At 37.9% G+C, this 25,096-nt stretch overlaps 1 protein-coding gene across 1 annotated transcript; it reads left to right on the forward strand.

Moving 5' to 3' along the window:
- Positions 1–2,394: 2,394 nt before the first annotated feature.
- TMEM244 (transmembrane protein 244) lies at positions 2,395–25,021 on the forward strand (the record flags this gene model as incomplete). Its single annotated transcript, XM_082633772.1, is given in 7 exon segments — positions 2,395–2,427; positions 16,115–16,200; positions 18,059–18,132; positions 21,327–21,361; positions 21,364–21,454; positions 23,085–23,129; positions 24,927–25,021. Coding segments are annotated over 7 exon segments (459 nt in total).
- Positions 25,022–25,096: the final 75 nt, after the last annotated feature.

Genomic DNA, 25,096 nt, shown 5'->3' on the forward strand with positions numbered 1-25,096 from the left:
TCATATTATTTAAAATTTTATTTGGAGTTCTATCATCAACACCAATCTTCAGATTCTTATGATTAAATTTGTACATCTCCGTAGTTTGTTAGCTATAGATCCAAAAATCTAAAATGTTCTGAAAGCTAATTATTTTTCCAACTCTTACGGTGGTAGAAAATTACCTGACCTGAATTAATTTGGTGGCAAAACCTTACCTGAACTGACATAAAATTATTTACTTTTTATTTATCCCGCTTGAAGTGAATATTCATACATTTTGCTGCTCAAACAATGCATTTGAATACAGAGTGAAGTTCCAGTCCTCTTGGGAGTGTGATGTAATATATTATATGGATACTATTATCTGCCTAAAATTCAAATTTTTCTAGATTTGGAAACATATCTGGCCCCAGAGACTTAGGATTGGTGATTGCGGACCTGAACTAATTTTCTCTTCTGAATTTCTCCTCTGATTTTCTCAGGAAGAAGTTTTAAATTATTTACTATTATCTTGAGAATATCTCTTTAATACCTTGGGTTTTTTTTAGTGTCTCTGCTATGAAGGAAGTAGCTAAATTAAGTTTTAACAAAGAAGAACTCTGGATACAAGTTATACAAAGGGACTAAAAACACTTTAAAACAAGATCAAATGACAAGGGGCACAATTTAGAACCCAAGAGTGTAAAGAGTTTTCCATATTTTATTTCTTAACTTCCATATGGGTGTGCTGAATGAAAAGAAATATACATATGCACATGTACATATATACACACATACATATACACATACAATAGGTACACATGCATATATTTTATCAATCTAATGGCAAACTTGAAAAACAGAATTAGAGCTATTAAATATGTGTGTATGTGCATCTATATAATGCCATATTCTCACAATAGATCGTATCAGTAGTTCAAATAAAAGATATTTATTGTTGCAAATGCAACCACACACACACACACACTTTCCATACAATGTACTCTATTGGTCACTTAATTTTTCTAGTATAGTTGTAAAAAATTAGTACTTTTCAATATTTTATCCAGTGGGATGGTTATAATAAAATTAGTATTGGCTCCCAATGTATAGTGCCAACTTCCTGAGGGGATAGGTTTGGGGTGGATACTACTGAACTAAATAATTCCGATGGAGTCTGAGTTGTACACAAAACATTCTGAATGTGTTGGGAGAAGAGCAAGTGAGCACAGGGCCTTTGCTCTGCACTGGATTATGACTCCCTGCCCTCTTTAGGGAGAAAGGCTGGCCCGCTGCTGTTACAAACAGGGCAAAGCTCTGGATTCAAAGAGTGAATCAACATTTACTGAAGGTCCACCATTTGTCAAAATCTGAAGCAGACACTGGGAGCTGTTACAAAGTTACCAGCAGGCAGAAGAGCCTTTCTCTGCAAGAACTCACAATGTATGTAGAGATGCAGGGCAGCCACATATTAAAGGAATTACCTAAGGCACATTAATAAGAGAGCACTGATAGTGTTATTAATATGCATTACGAGAGTCAAACTTGAAACATTTCCAGAAGAAGAGTATCAAGTACTGGGCTTGCTAAAGATCCTCTTTTCACCTTTACCAGAGCCATACCCTTATGTATGGGGATACGTATTGCATAATGTGTCTATACAGAGGTTAAGAAGATACCGTAATGGGAAAAAAGACTACAGACACAGTTGAATTCCCATCTACAAGTGAGCGCCAATCAAAAGATGGGGGGATGAAACGTGGTAAATGCAGGACTGGTTCTGGAGCTTTGGGGAACAGAGAGACATAGAGTTCCAGTACTGACTGCATCTTGGCAGTTCTTAAAAAACATTTCACTGACTGTATAAAAGCCATTATTTTGGAGCATAAAAATCCTTCTGCTCCCAACAGAAAGTGAGAATTTTTATACTGCTTTGTCATGATGTGAAAGGGAGTAATGATTTCTTTCTCCATCAGTCTCTGATCTTTGCAAATGAAACAGAGAGGACAGGTCATGCTTTAACATGGATGGCAGCAGCCGCCTCTGGAATCAACCTCAGGACTTCCTAAGTGAAAAGCCAAGTCTCTAACTATGAGACAGTAATTACTCTCACGGCCAGGGAGAATTTCAAGTCCCTACGTATTTGCAGCACTGTCTAAAAACAGTCGACTCCCCTTTCAAACTTGACCAAACTACTAATGGTATGAGAACTCAGTCGCCTAATAAAGATGTTCATTTCGGCACTCAGCAGCTTATGCGTGGCTCACAGATGGCTTCTGTCTCATTTTTTGTGTAATCCAATCATCCTGAACTACTGAGTCTCACAGTCTTCAGGAGTAATTGCAAAGCTCACCGTGACAACTGTCTCTTCTTCCAGATGTCGTCGATGTAAGGAGTGTGGCTTTCACCACCTCTTTGACATAGAATGTGTACATGGATCTCCAGGTCAGAGTGGCACCCAGCAAGGTAAAGAGAAATGACTTCTTTGCATTGCCTTTGAGTTACTGCCTAGCGCTGGTATGAGCAAATATGTTCTATAAATGGCCTCTCTGTCTGTAGGCAACTTGTTTCACTTTTGGCTGGGTACCATGCAGAAAACATTCTGCAGTACTGCTCGCATTGTGTGGTAATGGTGGCAATATAGAGGCACCGATGCCCAAGAAAAAATTCAAAAACATTTAAATAGGGGCTGTCTCGGAGGTACCATTTTACTCACAGGCAAACTTTCTAGTATTAACACCTGCACTTCTGCTATCATTTTCTGAAATCATGACAGTTTGTCCTCAGTCTTTTTTTGGCAGGGGTTGGCTTTTACTTTTCCAACTTCTAAAGGATACAAGATTTTAAAGGCAAAATATTAGAACATTTTAAGCTGTAGGTTTGTAATTTTCTTTTTCCCTTGAGGCTGGTGTTAATAGTTGTGTTTTATTTCAGTATAAAAATGCCCCTTTAAAAAAAAATCAAAGCACCTAAAACAAGGAAATATGCAAAGCCTCAAAACAGCTGTGTAAATTCACATAGGCTTTGGGCCTATAAACATTCAGCCTTAAGGGAATGACACTCTGGAAAGTCTGATTTTTACTTAAGAATTGAATTATGATTATGAATTAGTGCTACATTCATTTTAGTAAAATATCAGTGCTGTGTGTATTTCCTTAAGCTTTTTCTGCTTACTGCCATCATCATAACATAGATCATCAGTAAGAAATGTTAAGTGTGGCAACAGCTAAGAAAATTTTTCTACATCAGTAAAAACAATATTTTAGGCAAAGTATTTTTTAAAAACTTATTTTAAGAGGATTTTAAACTGTTCATAATTTATGCATAGTTTTGGATTTGAACTAGCCATAATAACTTTGCTGTAGAGATAAAAATTAAGACAATATCCTTTCCCTTAAGTAGCTTACATAAAGAATGAAGACTCTATATTTAGTCTGGGCTTACACACACACACACACACACACTCTCTCTCTCTCTCTCTCTCTCTCTCTCTCTCTCTTTCCAGTGGAAATATCCAGGTAATTGCTGCAGTTCTTCACTCTTTTAGAATCCCAAAGCTTTATACGTAGAATCACGGCCTTAGAACATTAAACCAATAGTGAATACGTTCAAAATGGGAGAGTTGTTGAAAATCCGAATTCTCATGATAGATTCCTGTAAATTATGAGTTAACTTTTCTTAAGTCCTTGTTCACTGTCAATATTATCAGCACAGGAATTACTGATATGCTCATAAATTAATAGTAATAGCAAAAGTGACCTTCATCTAAAGAGAATTCCAAATCTCAGCAGACATTTATGGAGTGCATGCAATGTGCCAAGCATTGGGCTAATTAAATCCCTCCTATCTCTATCTTTAAATGAGAGAAAAGCTGACTCAAGGGAAAGAGTTATGGCCAAAGGCCATTTAATTAATTTGCTGTCTGGGGAAATAGCACAGGAACTGGGAAGAAAGCCCAGGTATGAGAACTGCTAAGTTGTTGTTCAGGATACAACACATTGTTTTTCAGGACTCCAGTGGAAGACACATTTCAAAACTATATTCAGCTAATATAAAACTACAGTTCTAAAACAAATGTTGCACGTAAAAAATCTCAGAGGCACAACACATGCCTGCATTTCTTTATGGTTGTTGACCTCAATTGGAGAATTTCATCCCTACAGACATTTTCAGAGTGAACTACCATCAGTAGGCTGGATACCGTACTTTGATACTACAGGCAAGAGAGAAATCTCATGATTTCTCTAGGAATTTTCCAAAGAACCAAGCAGCAGGCTTTCACATGGGGACAAGTTATTACCTGTTGAGCACATATAGTACTTAATGCTAGGAATCTTACTTGTGTTCTGAATACAAAACCCCTATGAGATTTTACCTATATTTTACAGATGAGTAGAACAAAACAGAGTAACTGGCCAATGTTACATACGTGCCAGTGAGAAACTGGAAAAGAACCCAGGTGTATTTGATCCTAGAGTCTACTGCTTCCCACTGAAGTGGGCTTTCATTGTTTTTCTTTTTTCCTTTTCTTCATTCATTATTATTCAAAATATATTTCTTGAACACTTACCAAGGGCTAAGCAATATTTTGTGGCTGAAGGATCAAACACGATTAAATTGGTGTCTCTGTCTTTGAGAGTCTAGAGACATGGTCACCTCCATAAATAAGTATGCTACAACACGTAATCAAGTCTGTAAGACATATGCATAATGCTATGAATGTAAAAGAAATAAGGAGGGGGCTTCCCTGATGGCACCGTGGTTAAGAACCCGCCTGCCAATGCAGGGGCACGGGTTTGATCCCTGGTCCGGGAAGATCCCACATACTGCGGAGCAACTAAGCCCGTGCGCTACAGCTACTGAGCCTGCACTCTAGAGCCCACAAGCCACAACTACTGAGCCCGTGTGCTTCAACTACTGAAGCCCGCGCACCTAGAGCCCATGCTCCCCAATAAGAGAAGCCACCGCAGTGAGAAGCCCGCGCACCACAACAAAGAGCAGCCCCTGCTCACCGCAACTGGAGAAAGCCCGCGCGCAGCAACAAAGACCCAATGCAGGAATGAAGACCCAACGCAGTCAAAAATAATAAATAAATTTTAAAAAATAAATAAATAATTAAGGAGGGATTGATTCTGTCCTTGAGTGAAGGGTGGAGTGTGAATATGATATATGAGTGAGACCCTGAAGAATACATAAGACATTTGCTCTGTAAAGCTGTTAGTTGGTTGGAACATTCTGCTTTGCAGAATCACATAACATCTTCCAGTTTTCATAGAATAAATGGGGAAGGTTATTATAAAAGGACTAGGCCCAGTTTTCACAAGGGAATCCTCCTAAATCTGCAAAGATGGTATACTCTCAACTTACTTAAATTATTTCTGAGTATAGGAAAAGAAGAAAAGCCACAAGATAAACCTTATAAAGATAGCACAAAAAATAAACTATAGATCAATCTCACTTATGAGTATGGAAGTAAAAATCTAAATAACATATGAGCAAATAGAATCCAAGAATTCATCATAAAAATTAAATAGCATGACCAGGTGATATTATTCCAAAAATCTAAGAGGAAAATCATATGATCATCTTCACAGATGTTAAAGTGGCCTTTGACAAAAATTAACAACCATTCCTGATTATCAGAACATTGAATAAAATGTTGAATAGGAGCTGAACAATTTCTTTAGTGTTAATATATGATTATAACTACACACACACACACACACACACACAAAATGTAGTCCTAAAGTCAGTATGTTACTTACTAGCGAAGACTAGAGGCATTCACATTAAGGCCAAAAACAAGGCATGGATACCCACTAACTCCACTACTATTTAAAAATACATTAGAGGTGGGGCTTCCGTGGTGGCGCAGTGGTTGAGAGTCTGCCTGCCGATGCAGGGGACAAGGGTTCGTGCCCCGGTCCAGGAGGATCCCACATGCCGCGGAGCAGCTGGGCCCGTGAGCCATGGCCGCTGAGCCTGCGCGTCCGGAGCCTGTGCTCCGCAACGGGAGAGGCCACAACAGTGAGAGGCCCGCGTACCGCAAAAACTAAATAAATAAATAAAAATATATTAGAGGTGGCTGGTGTGTGTGTGTATGGCGGGGGCGGGGAATCAGTGCACCGCTTTGGTGGACACCCGAGCCCTGGGTGGGGCTGCTTCCCAGGCGGCTCGTAGGCTTCCAGCAAGGAAGGAGGAGGAAGAGAACAGGACCAACCTCTGCGCCTTTGTAGGAGCCGCGACTCCCGCCTGGCTGCGTGCTCTCTCGGCTCCGTTCCGACCCTCCTTCCTCCAGCGGCCTGAAGGCGGTGCCCTGGGCCTTGCGTACCTTTTACACGCGGTAAACAGACGCTCGGAGCGCAGGTCAGCCGAGGTCACGCCCCGACCAGGGCCAAACGAATGGGGAGTCCACTAAGCTTGAAGACCCCGCCCCGGTCCCGCCCAGTGCACAGGGTGGGCGGGCTACCGTGAGCGGGAAGCTGGTGAGTGGGTGAGCTTCGGGCTGCCAGCCACTGGGACCCTCGTCCTACTAGCCTCCGGGCCCGGATGTAGAGGATGCTGTCGTCCTAGGACTTTTCGCCTTCCGCTCTCTCTGCCCTAGAGTTTGGGGTACTGAGAGGTGAGTCATTCTTGGCCCTTGGTCCTCCTTAATCGAGACCAGGGATTGTGTGGAGCGCTTCTAATTTCTGGAACCGTACAGTAGGATGAGGTAAGGAAGGGTTTCCAGGCACAAGAACTAGCATGTGCCTATGCTTGGATAACCGCAAGTCTAACTGTGTCTCTTGGGACCACAGAGCAGGTGGGCGGGCGGGCATCAGCTGTGGAATGGCACCTGAGGAACTGGGCCTTCTGAAGGTGGTGGGAGCCATAGAAAGTTTATTACTGAGGAGGGAGGGGGCCCAACTCAGGTCTTTACAGGCTCTCTCTGGCTGCAGGGAGGAAAACAGACTGTGGGAGTGAGAGCTGATTGTTTCCCTAGTGTGCACTCAGCCATTTTTTCCTCTAACAAAATTCAGTGATGCATATTTTATTTTTACTTTTTTCTGGATTTAATTTGCTATATATTTTGTTAAGAATTTTTTCACCTGTATTAATTAGGACTATAGTCCTGTAATTACTATTTTTTGATTTCATTAAAATTTTATATCAGTAAATAAATAATAATAAATAAAAGTGTAGTAGAGGCACTAGTCAATGCAATCAGACTCAAACAATAGAGCCACGAGAATTGGAATAGAAGTGAAACTATCTCTATTTACAGATGATATTGCAGTATATTTGGAAAAATACAAGACTGAAAACACTAATATAATTTTTAGAAAGTCAGTAAAAGTAACAGAATATTAAACTAAAAACAAACATCATAAGCCTTTTTATACACAAACAGTAGCTGATTAGGTGATGTAACAGAAGATAAACTTCAGTTTACATTAGTAGCAAAAAGAGAATTCATTTGAGAATAACTTAATAGAAAATGTGTAAAATCTATGTGAGGAAAAATTAAAATACTTTAGAAAAATATAAAAGCTCAGTATCGTCTCATTGTTTTAGTGTGCGTTTCTTTATTATTAGTGAAGTAAAAGATTTAATTCTTTTATTTCCATTGGAAATTTGTCTCTTGTCCATCTTGTCCATTTACCTCAGGAACCCAGTTTTCTTAGCTGTCCATCCAATTCCCATTAAGAAATCCTGCCTCAGGAGGAAACTACAGGAGAAAGCTAGGTTTCTATTTATCACCTGGACTCGTTCCTACGTCCTCAGTAGATCTTTGCATTGGGATCATCTGAGAGATTTGTTAAAATGCAAACACCTGGGTCCTATCCACTATCTACAGAATCCAAATATATAAGGTATGGAGTATGAGGAATTTGTACTTTTCACGTGCAAACACTTTGTATTTCTCAAGAACAATAAAATTTGAGGACCACTTAAAGGACAGGTAGGCTGATATTAAATATGAAGAATGTGGACCATTATGATTCTTACAGTCTATATCTTTATGAAACCTAGGTTATCTCTCTTCTGTGAGGTAGTTTTCCCCTTATAATCATAACCATAAAGTTTAAAGTTTAATTTCTGCCTCAGAGTTAATAAACTTGGTATAAAATCGCAACTCTTGGGCTTCCCTGGTGGTACAGTGGTTGGGAGTCCGCCTGCCGATGCAGGGGACATGGGTTCGTGCCCCGGTCCAGGAAGATCCCACATGCCACAGAGTGGCTGGGCTCATGAGCCATGGCTGCTGAGCCTGCGCGTCCGGAGCCTGTGCTCCGCAGCGGGAGAGGCCACAGCAGTGAGAGGCCTGCGTACTGCAAAAAAAAAAAAAAAACCGCAACTCTACCAGTGACCAGCTTTGTGAATATCCTTAATTTCTCTGAACCTCTCTTTATCTATAAGATTATAATCCTACCTCGTGTTTATTTTGAAGGGTGAGCTAATCTGTACAGTACAAGTATACTTTAAATGGTCATATAAATGTTGGATATATTTGCTTGTTCTAATTGTTTACTGTATGATAATTTTGTCTGCCTCACTTCCTTTGTAATGCCAGAATGTCTGAAACAGCTTTGGGCACAATATCAACACTTGATAATTATCTGCTGATTGATTACTATCTCGTTGTACTCAAAGATTGCTGTTATACGAGGCGGTGTTCTTTGCGGTCTGGGCTCTGATTAATAATAATGGATACTCCTTAAACAACTCGTGTGCAGACTGAAAGTCAGCCATGCTTCTATTAACCCTAAGACAGTAATGAGTCATTCAGTTCATTTCCTTGAGTACCTACTATGTGCCAGGAACCATGGCAAACACTAAAAATACATTAATGAGCATAATGGACACATCCCTTCCCTCCCAATCCCTCCTAGATGAAATGGGGTATCGTAGAGCAATTAGGTATCATATCTTTTAGCAATTCCTTGAAGAAATTCCATAAAACAGCATGTGGAAGACATCCCATCAGAGTGTTATCAAATGAACAATAAGAGAAATTTAAGAGACAAATGAAGAGAAGAGTGAAAGGTGGCTATCAATCGGAAGGATGGAATGAGTAGGTTTTCTGTTTTGAATTATTCCCAGTCAAAGCAGTATAGGATCTGGCGAGACAGTTGAGTGAGTTATGCAGTTAGAGCACTCAGGCTCCACTAAAGTCCTCAGGGAGCCACCTGCACATACTCATACTCTGCCTGGTCCCAGTCTAGTCCTTACAAAGACACTGGTCCTGGTCTGGCAGGATTCTGAAACCTCAAATGAATACAACTTTCCTCTGATAAGTCTCCAGTTACAATCAATTGCTACCCATATTCACACTAATGAGGGCTATGTTAGGGACAAAAGAGTGTTAGAGAGCACCCAACAGAGAAGAATAAGCCAGGGAAAGCTTTTTGGAGGAATTGACAAGATGAGTGGGAGTTAACTTTCCAAAGAGAGGAGGAGTTAATTTTAGACAAGGGGGTATCATTGGACTTCCCTAGGAACAGAAAGTATCAATACTTAAGTATGGCTAGAGTGCCAAAGAGGAGGTGAACACAAAGCAAACAGCAGTACCTAAGAGTGACCTTCACAAAGGTACAAGACAATATTGAGAAATGTGTGTGTGTGTGTGTGTGTGTGTGTGTGTGTGTGAAACTGAAGAATTAGGTTTGCTGTAGCAGGAATGCAACCGAAAGGAAGATACAACGTTTAGCTAAATGCCTCCTCATTGCCTTGGAGAATCCAACAGAACGACATGCCCTCCAGTCCCTGGGACTTTGCTGAGTCTGTGGAACTGCCCAGTGACCCTCTTCCCCACGTCTCAATGGTCCAGAGTACATACTCATAAACCCCCTGAAACCGTGGTGTCCTTGACCCCAGAGGGGCACACAAGGCAAAGTGCCAGCATTTTCTTTCTTACCATAAATTATGGATAAGACTTCCTATTGCGCATTGTTGTTGTGAGGATTAAAGGAAACGAGGTTTGCAAAGCCGCTAGCTCGGCTCCTGGCACATATAGATATTAAACAAGGGTGACCTCTTACACCATCCCCTAGGGAACAGGGATGTTCCTCAAATTTTTTATTAATAAAATCATATTTTAAGAGTCTGTATAGGGCCTCCCTGGTGGCGCAGTGGTTGAGAGTCCGCCTGCCAATGCAGGGGACACGGGTTTGTGCCCCGGTCCGGGAAGATCCCACATGCCGCGGAGCGGCTGGGCCCGTGAGCCATGGCCGCTGAGCCTGCACGTCCGGAGCCTGTGCTCCGCAACGGGAGAGGCCACAACAGTGAGAGGCCCGCGTACCGCAAAAAAAAAAAAAAAAAAAAAAAAAGTCTGTATAGATGTTCACTGGTTAAATAAATTTATTGAGAACTTTTTACAAAATTATTATTAAAAAATAAGTCTATTAATGCAAATGTAAAAATAGAATGAATTCCATTTATCCATCACCTAGCTTCACAATTATCAACCAAATTCAATCTCGTTACATCTACATCCCCACCTATTCTCCCATCTTTTACTTTGAGGCTAACTCGGAAATCATATTATTTCATCTGCAAGTATTTCTGTATATACCTCTAAAAATAAGGACTCAAAAAACAATCACAGGGCTTCCCTGGTGGCGCAGTGGTTGAGAGTCCGCCTGCCGATGCAGGGGACATGGGTTCGTGCCCCGGTCCGGGAAGATCCCACATGCCACGGAGCGGCTGGGCCCGTGAGCCATGGCCGCTGAGCCTGCGCGTCCGGAGCCTGTGCTCCACAACGAGAGAGGCCACAACAGTGAGAGACCCGCATACCGCAAAGAAACCCCAAAAAACAAAAAAATAATCACAATACCATGATAACACCTTAAAATCTTAACAAGAATTCTTTAACATTATCAAATATCCAGTCAACTTCAACTAGCCAAAAGTCACATAAATATATTTTTAATAGTTTGATTCAGGATCCAAATATATATTTTAAAAGAATAAATAAAAATTTTGGCACTAGCTATATATTGAGACTGCTACAAATTCTGGTTCTTATATATTGGATTTTCCTAAAGTGCACTAATAATATTTGTATCAGAATGAAGTTATGTGTTCAGTCATTTGGGCAGCACTATTAAGTGCCTTTCCTTTGGTAATTCAATACCATTTTTTCCCTAACCCACCTCTGGCACTAAATAATGGTATGACCTTGGGCCATTCACTCAACCTATCCAAGTCTCAGTTTCCATAATTTTAAAAAGAAAGTGTTGAACTAGAATTGATTATTCAACATGCTTTTATTTCAAGCCTACCATGTGGAAGGCAGGACAGCCCAGGGTGAAGAGAGTTCTGATATCCAGCAAATCTGGACTGGAGCCCTGACACATACAGGCTACATGAGCTGGGATAAATTTAACCTCTCTTTGCCTCAGTTTCTAAATCTGTGAAATACAGATGATAGTTACCCAAATCCATAATGGTGGGGTAGGGGGAGGGGTGGATAAAATGAGAAAATATGGGTACAGTGCTTGGCCCATAATAATCCCACAATAAATAGTAAGTGTAGTTAGACTCTCAAGTGTTTGGGGCAGGGTTGAGGGGATAAGGCTGGAAGGAAAGGCAGTGGTTAGAGCCACATTGTCTAATACAGTTCCGACTGGCTACACATCGCTATGGAGCACTTGAAAAGTGACTAGTTCAAGTTGAGATGTGTTGTAAGTAAAATCCACTCCGGGATTCTAAGATGTACTGTGAACAAATAAATATCTCAATAATAACTTTTAATATTTAAAATATGTTGAAATTATATGTTGGATATATTGGGTTAAATAAAATGTTATTAAGATTAGTTCCATCCTTTTTTATTACTTTTATGAAAGTGGCTAATAGAAACATTTAAATGACATACATGTGGCTTGCATTGTAAATATCTATTTATTGATGGAATACGTATGATTTATTTATAGAAATCTGTTGGACAGAATGGGGCTAGATCCACTGCCCCTCTCCCTTAACCTCCACAACTTGTTAACTCTGTTTCCTCACTAGCGCGCACATTTGTCTTCTTCTCCATATCCACCCCCTGGCTTAGAGTATTACAAACCCATTTACTTTATTTTATGTTTTGCATTTTTAATCGAGATATAATTGGCATACAACACTGTGTTAGTTTAAGGGGCACAACAAGTTGATTTGATATATACTGCAATATGATTACCACCGGAGCATTAGCTAACACCTCTATCATGTCACAAAGTTATCATTTCTTTCAGTGCTTAATGGCTCCTCTCCAGTCTATACTGCTCCTTCTTAAATCTTTCACAGTCTCCCCTTGGCCTTCAGAGACATTGGAAATTCCTCATCACAGCATAAAATTCCCTTCATGATCTGACCCCAACTCTTTAAACTCTCTCCCTACCCTCCCCACCACCACCTCTTTGCAGTTACTTCTGCCTCAAGCAAAACCCCTCACCCTCATCCCAGCATAATTGTGAAGCGTTAGAGAGCAGGCTTTGAGATCCCAGCTCTGCAATTTACTGACAAACTTTGAAAAAGTAACTAGACCCCTCTGAGCCTCATGATTCTTCTCTCTAAAAAAAAAAAAATAATAATAGACTTGAACTAAATGAATAGACTTGCCTTTCAGAATTTTTATTAGGATTACGTGAGAATGCATAGATGGTGCCAGGTACATAGCAAGCCCTCAATGAACGTTACTGCTGAACACTTTCTCCTGGAGAAGTATTCCTTGCCACCCCGCCTCCACACATACTAGTCTCTCCCTGGGGTTTCCACAGTACTCTGTACACTCCTCACCCCCCAACTTTTCTCTCAGTGTTTTAGCTGTTCACCATTCTTGCCTCTAGATCAGTGGTCCTCAAAGCTTCATCCTAGAAGCAGCAGTGCTAGCATCCCCTGGGAAGTTGTTAGAAATGCAGATTCCTGGAGCTCACCCCAGAACTACCGACTCAGAAACTCTGGGGCTAGGGCCCAGAAATCTGTTTTGACAGGCCCTCAAGGTGAGTCTGATATTTATACATTTGAAAAACACTGCTACACTGGGTATGTATGCCTAGGACCACATCCAATTCATCTTACATTGCCACCCAGTCCAGGGACTATTTGTCAAATGAAAAAATGGATGAATGAATCCTGATGACAGGGTGAAGCCATCGAAGGATAGGCAGCAGGGGAATGTTATGGTCTGATTGCCTTTTAGAAAGTTACTTTTGTAGGCTGTGCAGAGTACAGATTATAGGCAGAAGTAACCAGAGGCAATTGAATTTGCTTATAGGAAAATTATGATTTGAAAATCTAGATTTATTATTCAGGCAGAAAAAATAATTATTTACAAAAAGAGTGCCTTGTTTTACAAAATATTCCTTTCAAAACAATTTTTAAATGCATTATCATATCATTCTATTTATATGTAGTGTTTTATAAATTTGTTGGGAAAAGTAGGTATATCTATATGTTGAATTTGTCAATAAATACGTTCTCCCACAAATTATGATTTCATTAAAAAAATAGTTCCAAATATCTTACACATACTTATTATTTGTGGGTTTTCAAAGTATGTAGCACAATCCTCTGCTTGGATTATGAAAGCAAAATTCTATAGCAAGTGAGTATATTTAAAAATTAAAATGTTATTTAAATTTCAGTATTAACATAGAAATAAGAATAGTTTCATGTTTGTTTGACCATATATTAGTATAGAGATTATGTATTATTTATCTTATTTTGCATGGAAATGCAGTAAGCAATCATCTAGAAATATTTCAACTAGAGGCTATTAATGCCCAAATTAAAAGAAAAACAAATTGATATTAATGTACAGAATAAAGAGTAAAGCAAACCAAAGACGTGTGACCCTCCAGAAAATTATAAGGCTGCAAAAGCCCCAAGGTTGCTCCCTGTCATAATACCATATTCCTTCAGCAGATTCTCATCTCAATAATTGGGCAGGAATTCATCCAACTTAAATATGGGCACAGTATCTGGACTTTCAACTCAGGTAAAGCTTTCATATTTTCTCTTGACCTCTAAATCATCTTCTCTACAGGTGAGGGCTTTTTGTTATTTCCATTTTGATTCCTCTGCCTGAAGGACACTGTTAGTTGCCCACCCCACAGCAGACCCCTCTCTTCTTTCTTCTTTGCTAAAAAAACTAATTTTTATTGTATTAAGGCAGTAGGTGCCTATCTCTGAGAGCAAAGTTCCCATGTTCGAAGCCTATCATGGTAAACTGCTTTTCTCTTTGCCTGTGGTAGTTCAGGAAGTGAGCACATGATGAAGTGGAGGTCACTGAGACATCATGGAACATCTGATGGGGACTTCTAGGAAAGATTTTTTATCCTCTAATGAAAGAGAGCTGTGGGAAGAAGGTCTCCTTTACACTCATTCTTTTACATCTTCCCTTAAAAAGCGTTGTGTCAGCTATCATGAATCCACAAGGCTATACAGGTCTTAAAAAATAAATGGGGTATTGTTTAAGGGTACACATTTACAGCTAATAGTAAATAAGTCCTAGAGATCTAATGTGCAGGATAGTGAATATAAAATCAGATTGTATTATAATTGTCATACTTGAAGAGACCAGATATTAATTATTCCAGCAACACACACAGAACTGATAATTATCTAACATGATAGAGGGCTAATTATCACTACAATGGCAATAACATTACAGTATAAAAGTGTATCAAATCAACACGTATACACCTTAAATGTACACACGGTTAAATGTCAAATATATTTCAAGAAAAATAATAGTAAAATAAATTTTAAAAGGAAAGAATGAGGATAAGAGGAGACTAAGGATCATGAGGGAGGAAGGAATAGGGACAAGGAGTGGGAAATACTAAAGAGCAAAGGGAGGATGAGAATGATGGGCAGAGAGAGAAGGGACTTGCTGAGCAAAGGGGAGTCTACAGGCAAAGGGTAGGAGGGGCTAAGAATGACGTGGGGATGGGGAGAGTGGGAGTGGGATTCTGAAGGTCTCAGAACCCTGGAGTCTGGGTTTCTTATGACCCTCTTAGGCCTAAGAGACAACCCATTTTTAGATAGTTGGAAGAAGTGAGTCCTTGGTAAATCTGTAAATTTAGTCCATTCAGCCAGTTGGTTGTGGTGTACTCTGTGCTAACTTTCTTCTCTTCTGGCCTTTAGTGGAGGGCTCCTTCTGTACCCCGGCCAATTAAAAGACTTGGTAAAGTTGGTAAATTGGTTATTCAGAGAAAATGAATAATCATAAAGTGTTGACTAAACAAGATGACTTTTTAAAAGATTCAAAAGGAAAAAGAATAAACGGAAAAATTCTGATGTGAAATGCTAACATATTATATTCACAAGACTGTATTTTAAAAGATTAATAGTGAGGTCCAGCACATTTTCAATTGCTCATTGGCTTTTAAAATGTTTATTCACATGAACTGCCTATTTATATACTTTGTCACTTTTTTCATTGGTTTGTCTTTTTTATATTCGTATGTGTTTATATATTGTATTGAATAGATATCAGTCCTTTGCCTGTGATATATGTTGCAGATATTTTCTCCTGTTCTGCTTCTTGGCATTTAAGCCTTAAATTCTTTTGAGGTTTATTTTGCTGTCTCATGCAAGACTGGAATCTAATGGGATTTTCTATCTAGAAGTTAAACAATTTTCACAACACTATTTGTTGAATAATTCCTCCATTCCCCATTCATCTGCGAGGTCTCCTTCTTAAGTCTCATATGTGGTAAGATACATTTCAGGACCATCTATTGTGTTTTAGCCAATTACTCTGTAAATTCTTGCACAGGAGTTTAACTGTTGCTGTGTAATTTTATGTTTATACTTTTCAAAATTTCTTAGCCGTTCTCATATTTTTACTATCATGGCAGCTGAGATTTAGAATCATTTGGTCAAGTAAAAATATAAATATTGGCACTTAGGAACTTTGTTGTGGTAGATGGAGAGCAGGTGGTGTGGATTTATGTACTGCATTAATCCTTGCTACAAATATGTACTATGCCAGCCTCTCCCATCAGCAACACTTTCATTGTGTACTTTGAAGTCCTTCCTACCACGTGGGTCTCCAAGCAAAACAAGCCTAGCCAACGCTATCTAGCAGTCATTCATCGTCTTTTGTTTGTCAGACTCATTACCAACAACCATGTGAAAAAGCCCAGGCTCTTGGAGCTCACCCCTGTGTTCTTTTCAGGTTGTTTTGCAGAACCTTCTCATATGTGTCATCCTCTTCTACACTGTGTATTACGTGGCTCTGGGCATGTACTGGGTGATGCTCAAGTAAGTATCACATAGCCTTCAAGCAATTCAAAAGTTCAGATCCAATATGAAAGGAGTTCATACTGAATACTCAACATGTCTTTATAGAATAAATGATGCAAACTTTTTTAATGGTATATTTTCTTAATTTTTTTAAAGTAAAATAAGCAAATGTGTCACCTTTGAAAATGGTAAAAGTAACAATCATGAAATGGAGTGAATAGAACCAGGCAGGATTGTTCCTCTTACCTCTGGAGGATGATCATAGAAAGAAAGTGAAGCTATTACTCTCTGGGCTGATGTTGAATCAGAGGACGTTCGAACCAGAAGGGAATTTAGAGATAATCTACATCCAATTTAAATATTTTCTGATATATATTGGAAATAGCTTTGGACTGCGAGTCAAGAGATCTGCATTCCGGCCCAGGTTCTTACTAATTTCCTGGATTATCATGACTAAGCCAGAGAGCTTCTCTTACTTCAGTTATCTTCATTTGTCAAATGGAGGTAATAATCCAAAAGAGGGTTATCATGAGGACAAAGTAATATGTGTATTTTTAAAGATATTTTTATGTAAGTGTGAGGCATGTTTACAGGTAATTTTTCTTGTCTTGCTATGGTTGAATTTTATCTTTACAAATTTAGCTTGCCAATATGTTGATTTCCTTGCAATACATTATGTATAGCTTCAAAAAGTTTCCTAGAAGTCGATTGTTTATACAATTGAATTTTATTGTGTAAGCAAGGAATTGGGGCCTTTCAATTTCAATGTGCAAGTTAGGGCCCAGAAATGATGATACTGACTTTCGCAATGGGAATAATGTTATGAAGCTTGCTTGCAGGCAAACCCACTGAGGAGGAGTCTGGTTTTCACCCACAGTTTCAGCTATTGCCTGGGACTGGAGATGGCGAAGACAGTACCCGGAGCAGGGAGGGGCTGAGAATATTCAGGGTTCTCTGAACATGGGATTTCAAGGGTTTGTAGTTAATGGGAATCAGAGGTGAGGAATTTGAAGTAATCAGGCCTTAAAGCTCCAGGAGGCAGCTGACTGACCAGCTGCATGCAACTACAAACTCAGGCAAAGTAGGAGATATGCAGTTTACAGATTCAGATTTAATTTTCATTTTCCTCCATTCTTAAATCGTTTTTTTTAATTGAAGTATATAAAGTTGATTCACAATGTTGTGTTAGCTTCTTGTGTACAGCAAAGTGATTCAGATATTTTTTTTTTCAAATACTTTTCCAATATAGGTTATGACAAGATATTGAATATAGTTCCCTGTGCTATACAGTAGTAGGTCCTTGTTGTTTATTTTATATATAGTGTGTGTATCTGCTAATCCCAAGCTCCTAATTTATCCCTCCCCCACACTTTCCCCTTTGGTACCTATAAATTTGTTTTCTATGTCTGTGTAGACTCAGATTTTAGAAAAGGAAGGGATCTCAGAGATCAATTGCTTCAAGTTATAGATAAGAAACTGAAGCCCAGAGAGGTTAAGCAACCTGCCCAAGTTCATAGTTAACAGCACTGTCAGGATTAGAACCCGGGTCCTGTTGCTTCCCAGTCTATGCCCTCATCACAGTGTTAGTTTTTTTCTTCCACATTTGATAGAAGGTCCCTCCAAGACTACAGCTGAGACCTCAGATACAATGAAGTCCACTTGGAGAACAAAGTAGACTAAATTGGACAAAGAAGACAATGTGGATAAAAAGGTTATTTGGCTGCCATTCAGGTCGGCCAGTTTTCAAATGTGCCACAAAGTGATTAAAGCTGATGACTTACCCTTGTGTGGGAAGACTCGACGTGCAAAACCTTGACGTGCAAAGTTATGAACTGCCTCCTCCAGAGTAAACTATGTTCATTTGTAACATCTTCAGGGTGTATGAGTTGGATGTCCTGGCACCATCTGATTTCAGAACAAATCCCTCATGGCTCAACACAAATTATAAAGGTAATTGGTTTTAGTTTTTCATCTTTGTTAGTTAAGTTAGTGAACTAAATGCCTCCAAAAATCAAAATAGTTTTTGTTTTATAAAAATTTTAAAAATATCAGGCCTTCTTCTCAGCCATCTGTATCCTATATCTGACTCCAAAAATGTGGAAACATGCCATCAAAAATTTTTAAGTGACTATTCCTAAAAGATGGAATAGGATGAAATAAGTGGATAGTTTTACTATATGAATTTTTATTTGGTGATATTATGGGTAAATTTTTGGTGCATTAAATATTTTTCAAAGGAAAGGAGGAAGAATGGCTTAATATACTGATGTAGAAAGATAGTTGTGAGATATGAAATGGAAAATGAAGACAAGACAGTTCGTATAGTATAATTATTCATTTTTGTAGAGTAGAGTAAAATACATCATGTCAGTGGTAAGAAATCTGGAGAATTATGCAACAAACTGTTATCTCCCAGCTGGAATGACAGAGGACTTTCATTTTCTGCTTTGTATATTTCTGCTTAGTTTGTTTTTTTTTTCCTTCCCCAAAATAGTATAAAACTTGTTGCAAAGGAAAAATGATAAGAAAGAATATACTAGGAAAAAATTAATCTCTTTTAAATTTACCATTTTTGTTGAAGAAATAATTATTCTTAACATTCTGTTAAATTTCTTCCCACCTTTTTAAAAATAAATTGTGGATTCTTCAAACCGTGCAATTCTTTAGAAAACCACTGGGCATCATTTTTTGGAACAAATATACAAATATACAAAAATTGCCTGAAGCCAAATGTGCCTTGTATAGGAAACTTGGTCAGCTAAACCTACTGAATTTAAATTAAAAGCTTCAGGACAGCCTCCTCAAATGGGTAACCTTGTTTTGTGCCATTATTGATTCAATTTGGGATAGACGAAGAGTATGTTAGGACAAGAAACTTTCATTCTAATGAGATACAAGAGTTCTAACATTCTATCTTAAATTCCTCTTCATGCATTTCCCTATTGAAGATTGAATTAACTTTTTTCTCTCAAGCCTATTCACAAATGATAAAGAAATAGTCACAGGAAAGAGTTAAGCATGGGCTGTGTGTGTGTTTGGGGTAGGGGGACAGATTTAAAATCCAACTGTTATTATTTAACTCTTGCCTTTGAGTCAGTCAATGAAAGATAGGACAATGACACAGGCTTATTGGAGAAAGCTGTGTTTTGACATAGCAGAGATTAGTGAAGATCCTCAGCATGCCTGGCGCAGTTTATGTGGTTCTTTCCTCTCTCAAAACAACTAAAATTTGTACAAAGATATCAATAAACCCTTAGCCTATTAGATCTTTAGTTTTGGGCTGGAAGAGATAAGTGCCATAACTCTTCAAAGTTATTACTTTGGGAATCCAGACTTGTTTAATCTTGGAGATAAAATGTAAGAGTAATCTCAAAGCCTTGGGCATGTATTGAGGGTCAGGGCTCTTGTCTGTTTCAACAATTTTGTTACCCAGGAAATCAGGCTTAGCAAGGACACTGGGAAGTATGAGTCCAGTGAAGACATTTGACTACTAATATCTTTCCCGTGCATCACAGAGAATAGATTAAAAACTGCTTTCATCTTAAAATAAAATCCTCTTGACAATTTTTTGAGGTAGATGAGATAGTACTCCATTTCCCAATGTATAGAGGAAGAATCAGACTAACCCAAAGGTTAAAATCCTGCTCAAGGTCATATCACTCTTAAGCTGTAAGGTGAGACTAGAACACTGGTGTCCTGACTTCAAATTTTGTACTACGTCCTTTAAATCATGCTGTCTCTCATATCATAGACAAAGCATAATGCTTCTCTGTCAATATATGCAAATACAGCTTGTTCAAGACTTGTTCGCTATCTCTAAGCAGCTGCAAGTTAACCTATAAAATCTGTAAATACTGGTAAAAGAGGCATCTCTATTTCCCTATAATAACATGGAAGCTCTGTAAACCACTGGTGGAAGCAGGAGTGGAAATGTGAAGGGAAGAGCTGGTGTCGATATGATACCGCCGTATAGTTCCTTCCACAGCCTTGATTTTAGAGGGCAGACATACTGAAATTGTATTTCCATACGGTAGAAAAGGAGCTAGTATGAGTTCTCCATTCAACTTTTGAAACCTGTTGAGTTGAGTTAAATAGAATTGAAGAGGAATAAGTGTGAGGTCTTGTAAATGGCTGGCACCTGACACATGCTTACTTGCTTCATGTCTTGCTCACCCACTAGGCAATTGCTGGCATGCCATTCATAAATTACTTATGCACAATAAAACATAATGTGACTATTTTACTTTTTGCTTGAAAAAATATGGAGTTTGCCTGCCTAGATTGATCAATTCCTAAATTATATGAACATACCAATCATTTGCTGTGTTTTAAAAGGAAAGAAAGGTAATTTTTATGGAAAGTGATATCATTATAAAGGGACCTTGGTGGTATATCACATATATTTGTCATTTTAAAGTTTGATGGATCTCATCTTTGGAACCACCATAGTCTTAAAGATCCATATCAAAGTACATGACTCTTCACATGTTCAAGGCTCTTAGAGATCTGTGGCACTGACCTGTAAATAACTAACTCTTTATACATGTTCAGGGACGGCACTCTGAAACAACTGGTGGATTTAGAAGGGTACCTCCATTCACATGAGTCATTTATGAGACATTCTTTCATCCGTGGTTATCCGTTATGTTTTCCAGATGACTATCTGAACATACCACTTTGTTACAAAGACACAAAGGAACTCATTTCCAATTTAGGCAATAACTGGTACCAAAGAAACGTTATTGTTCAATAAACTCTTAACATTTTTTTCTGAAAACCCAGAGCTGAATTTTTCATTAGTTTTTAATATATCTTCAAATGAGATTTGCAATCTAGTTACAGATCGGCATGCATTGATTACATTGTAACTTTTCTTTATTGTATTTTACCTTCTAAAATGCTAAGTATAAAGAATATAAAACAGAAATTATGTACTGTTATTTTTCTGTAAGTTCAACAATTATTCAGAGATGGAATATTTAAAAAGTTCTTATTCAAATATGAGGAATGTTAAGAGATGGAACATTAAAAATTTCTTATGAAAATATTTTTGCAGAATAGGTTGTTGTGGTTCTGTTATTAATTGTATTCAGAATTATTAGTTGCTCTAATCCCAAATAATTCTATTCTTCCTTTTATTGAACTTCTTTTAGTCTCATCAGAGGTCACCTACTTTGTTTTTGCAGATTGCTTTTTGTTCTGGTGGTAGAAGAATGGGTTTGGGATTATGGTATTTCAGTAACTATTTTTCATGTTGCCATCACTTCAACTGGTAAGCAAAATAAAAGAAAGGAAACAAAATGTATTCAATCTGGATGTTATATCTAAATCAATTCATAAGAGTAGAAGTTTGTTGTATGCGTGTACTCAATCTGGATGTTGTACCTAAATCGATTCATAAGAGTAGAACTTTGTTGTATGCATAGTGTCCTCTGATGGCTAAGTAATAAAAACGAAAGATGAAAGTTCTTCACCTACTCCCCTCACTCCTTCTCCCCCACCAAGTTCTTCTACCATTTCCTCAGAGAGGTTTTAATTAGCTACATCTTCCAATTCAAAAGTGTACTGAAATGTAGCAGTTTACTATTCTCCTTTCTCATTCAACTCATCATCAGTTGTACAGGGTTTGCCTCTGTTAGAATACTTTCCCTCCAAATCCTTTCTTGAGGCAGAAATTGGCCAAAGACTGGGAACTGGGACCTGAGGAAACGTGTATTTACAGGCTTGCACACTTCCCAACAACTATTTTAACAAGAATATCAGGTTCTAAGACTAAAGCATTTTTGTTTCTACTTGCGATCTTTGGAGTCAGAATAAGATGGATTCAAATTGCAGTCCTACTTTCTTTATCAGTTGTGTAGTCTAAGGCAAGGCACAGCATCCCTCCCATTAGTTACCTCCTCTACAAACTGAGGCATACCTAGTGAAGTTTCAGTGAGAGTGAGAAAGTGTCTGACACGGTGTCTAGCCTGTAATAATTACTGACTAACAGGTAGTTTCATCCATTCCTTTATCCATTTATTCAAAATTTACCCTTCTATTGTCACTTTTTCTCTCTTACTGAATTCCATTATTAAAAAAAAATACTAGTCAAACTATAGGTGGTAATCAAGCACAAGTTATAATTCAAAGTTATTATTTATTAACTACTTAAATATCACTCATATTTTCAGTGCCTTGATCTATTGATGGGTATAATCAGTCTCCAACTTAAGAACACACAGTTTTCAAATGAATTGCCACGTCTCAATATCAATGCTATTAGAAAATACTGGTGTATCAATCTCCTAGCATCAACTTCCTCAGACGCAAACACTTTTAGTAGCTTGGAGAACCACTTAACCCCATCTCAAATTCTCTGTTTTACTTTGGGGCTTAAGTATTCCTGGGAGACAGCCATGGGATATTTGCAAAAAGATTTGGGAGCCTACTGTGGCTCAGTCTTCAAGGTCAAGATAGGCAGTAGGTTTTCTGGGTCCAGAAAAGTTACAAGTTGATCGTCTAACACCTGGCACATAGAAAACGCTTAACAAATATTGCTCAATAGATCTGATATCAGAGTGAAGTCGCTGAGAGCTCCAAAGAGAGCCAGGTACCGAGGATTCAGGGCGGTGTTAGGATTATTCCTGCTGCATATTACTTCAAGTCGACTTTGTGAGCTGATCTGAGAACCTGACAATTCATGACCTCATTCCTAGGAGAGTAGTTTCAAATACCTGACTTAACAAATGACCTTTCCAGACAATGACTTAGGTACAACTTTGGATCTACTTGATTTCATGAATATGGGTAAGATTTCTCTTTGTTATGGAGATATGATTTGACCAAACATAAGTATTTCTTCATGAGTAAAACAATAATATATGTTTCGAAAACGAACAAGGCTTTTTTTTCTATTGCAGTTATGTTGGAATTCCCTTTGACATCACATTGGTGGGCTGCTTTAGGTATATATATATATATATATATATATATGAGATCCATGTGTTATACATAAATATGTATATATGATACTTATTTAATATAAATATATATTTATATATAAACTGGGGGCATAAAAATATTTTTATGTGGGTCAGATAATTGGGCCAGAAGACTACTCAAGGGTTTTATCATTCTAAAATTATAGAGAATAAAACACTGGATATATATTTGTGACATATTCTTTTGGTTCTCTTTCTACATGAATAGTATTACTGTCTTTATAGTAGTACAAGAAGAAGGGAAACTATTTTATCTCATTAATTCTTTTCTGTCCACCAGTTGAACAACTGAATTCATCAATCACATATGTAGTAAGAAAATTAACCAAGTGAAAGTAGGCTTTTCTAAAGCTTTTTCTTTAGATTAAGCCAGACACTGACCACAAAATATTTTTAGATTTCCTCTTTTCAGTAAACTTGGCAGTAGTTTTTATCTAATTATTGTCATGCTTAGTAATGGAAATGCAGCACTTTACCACATTCTTTTCCTAAAGTCGAGTTATCTGTTTTTAGTACCAGTATTATTTATATTACTTACTAGCACCCTTCACTCGAGTTTAATTCTCCACTTACCTTGCATATTCATAATTCTCCAATATTGTTTAGTGCCTACAGAAAACACTTGTGAAAGTAGATGTTTTATTTTGCATAAGCCTTCCCAAGATGTTGATTTTTAATAAATCAGAAAAATGATACTAACGAAATGCTTTATGAGCCCAAGTGGAAATCATCTTTTCTCTATGAAAAACAAGAACTTCTCTCTTTTGAGTTTTATTTACAATACCACAAAATTTATTGAGGCCTAGCCAACTAAGTCACATATCAAATGCAACCCTGATGACAAGGCGAGTCAACTTTGGCATAATGAAATAGCTAATAGAATTTGCTAAAATAGTTGGGTAACAATTTCAGTTTCAATAATCAAGTTTGGATTCCTCAGAGGACAGTTGCCAAATGATATCTGAGGTAGCCGCCTTTGATTTTTTTTTTTGAGTTAACAATTTAAAAATAAGAGAATAGTGGCTAAACATCTTGGAAATTCTATCTTGTGGTCTCACATTGGATGTGCGTCTTTGTGTGAGGAAGTGGTCCTGTCAGGCCTGATTCACTAAGGGCTCTTACCTCAGGGACTTTTATCTTTCATGGGAGTTATGCAGTTACTACCATGCAAGGAGCGACAGATTTATGGAAACCCTGTAAGTCCTGACTAATATTTTAAAGCAAACAAGAATCATTGGGCCAATGAAATCAGAGCTAAAGGCATTTTTATAAAACCAAATAGCTCAGGTAGGTGGAATTCTTGTTTTCAAAATCTTTTTGATACTCAAAAATATTTTCCACATTAGTAAGCATGTTTTCCTTTTATAATTAGAGGGGGAAAATACCTTATAAAGAATAATTTAAAATAGCAACAACACAAACAAATGGCAGGTCTCAGGAGCTAAAAGAATTGAAAATTGTAAATTCCTTGGCATGTGCTTTGACTCCTTGCCTTTGAATTTCTGAGTTTTAAGAGCTCCTTACTATTAATTTGAGAGAACCATGCACCTACTCCCGAAGGAAGTTTTGAATTTCAATAATTTACCAGCACAGAATATATACCTACTCTCTTTTAGCTGAATCTATAAACTCCTCTATTTCAAATGCTATGTCAGTTTCAGGAACGTTATTTTAGTCATGACGATTGTTCTTATTCATAATCTCACCAATGAATTATTCATTATTAGTAGTTAACCAAAACTTCCCTTTCATTATTTGCAGGATTTGGCTTAATTTCAATGATATGTGGAGGCCAGACTTTAGCATACTCTTTGTCCAAAGATAATCTTATCTATCCAGATCTGGATGATATTTAACAGAAGAGCTGATTCTGTCTATGTTATACATACATTGTATCCAAGCTAAATTGTATTTTTTGTTCATACCTATAT

Source organism: Mesoplodon mirus (assembly GCF_964341445.2).
Source record: "Mesoplodon mirus genome assembly, chromosome: 10".
NCBI lineage: Eukaryota > Metazoa > Chordata > Mammalia > Artiodactyla > Ziphiidae > Mesoplodon > Mesoplodon mirus.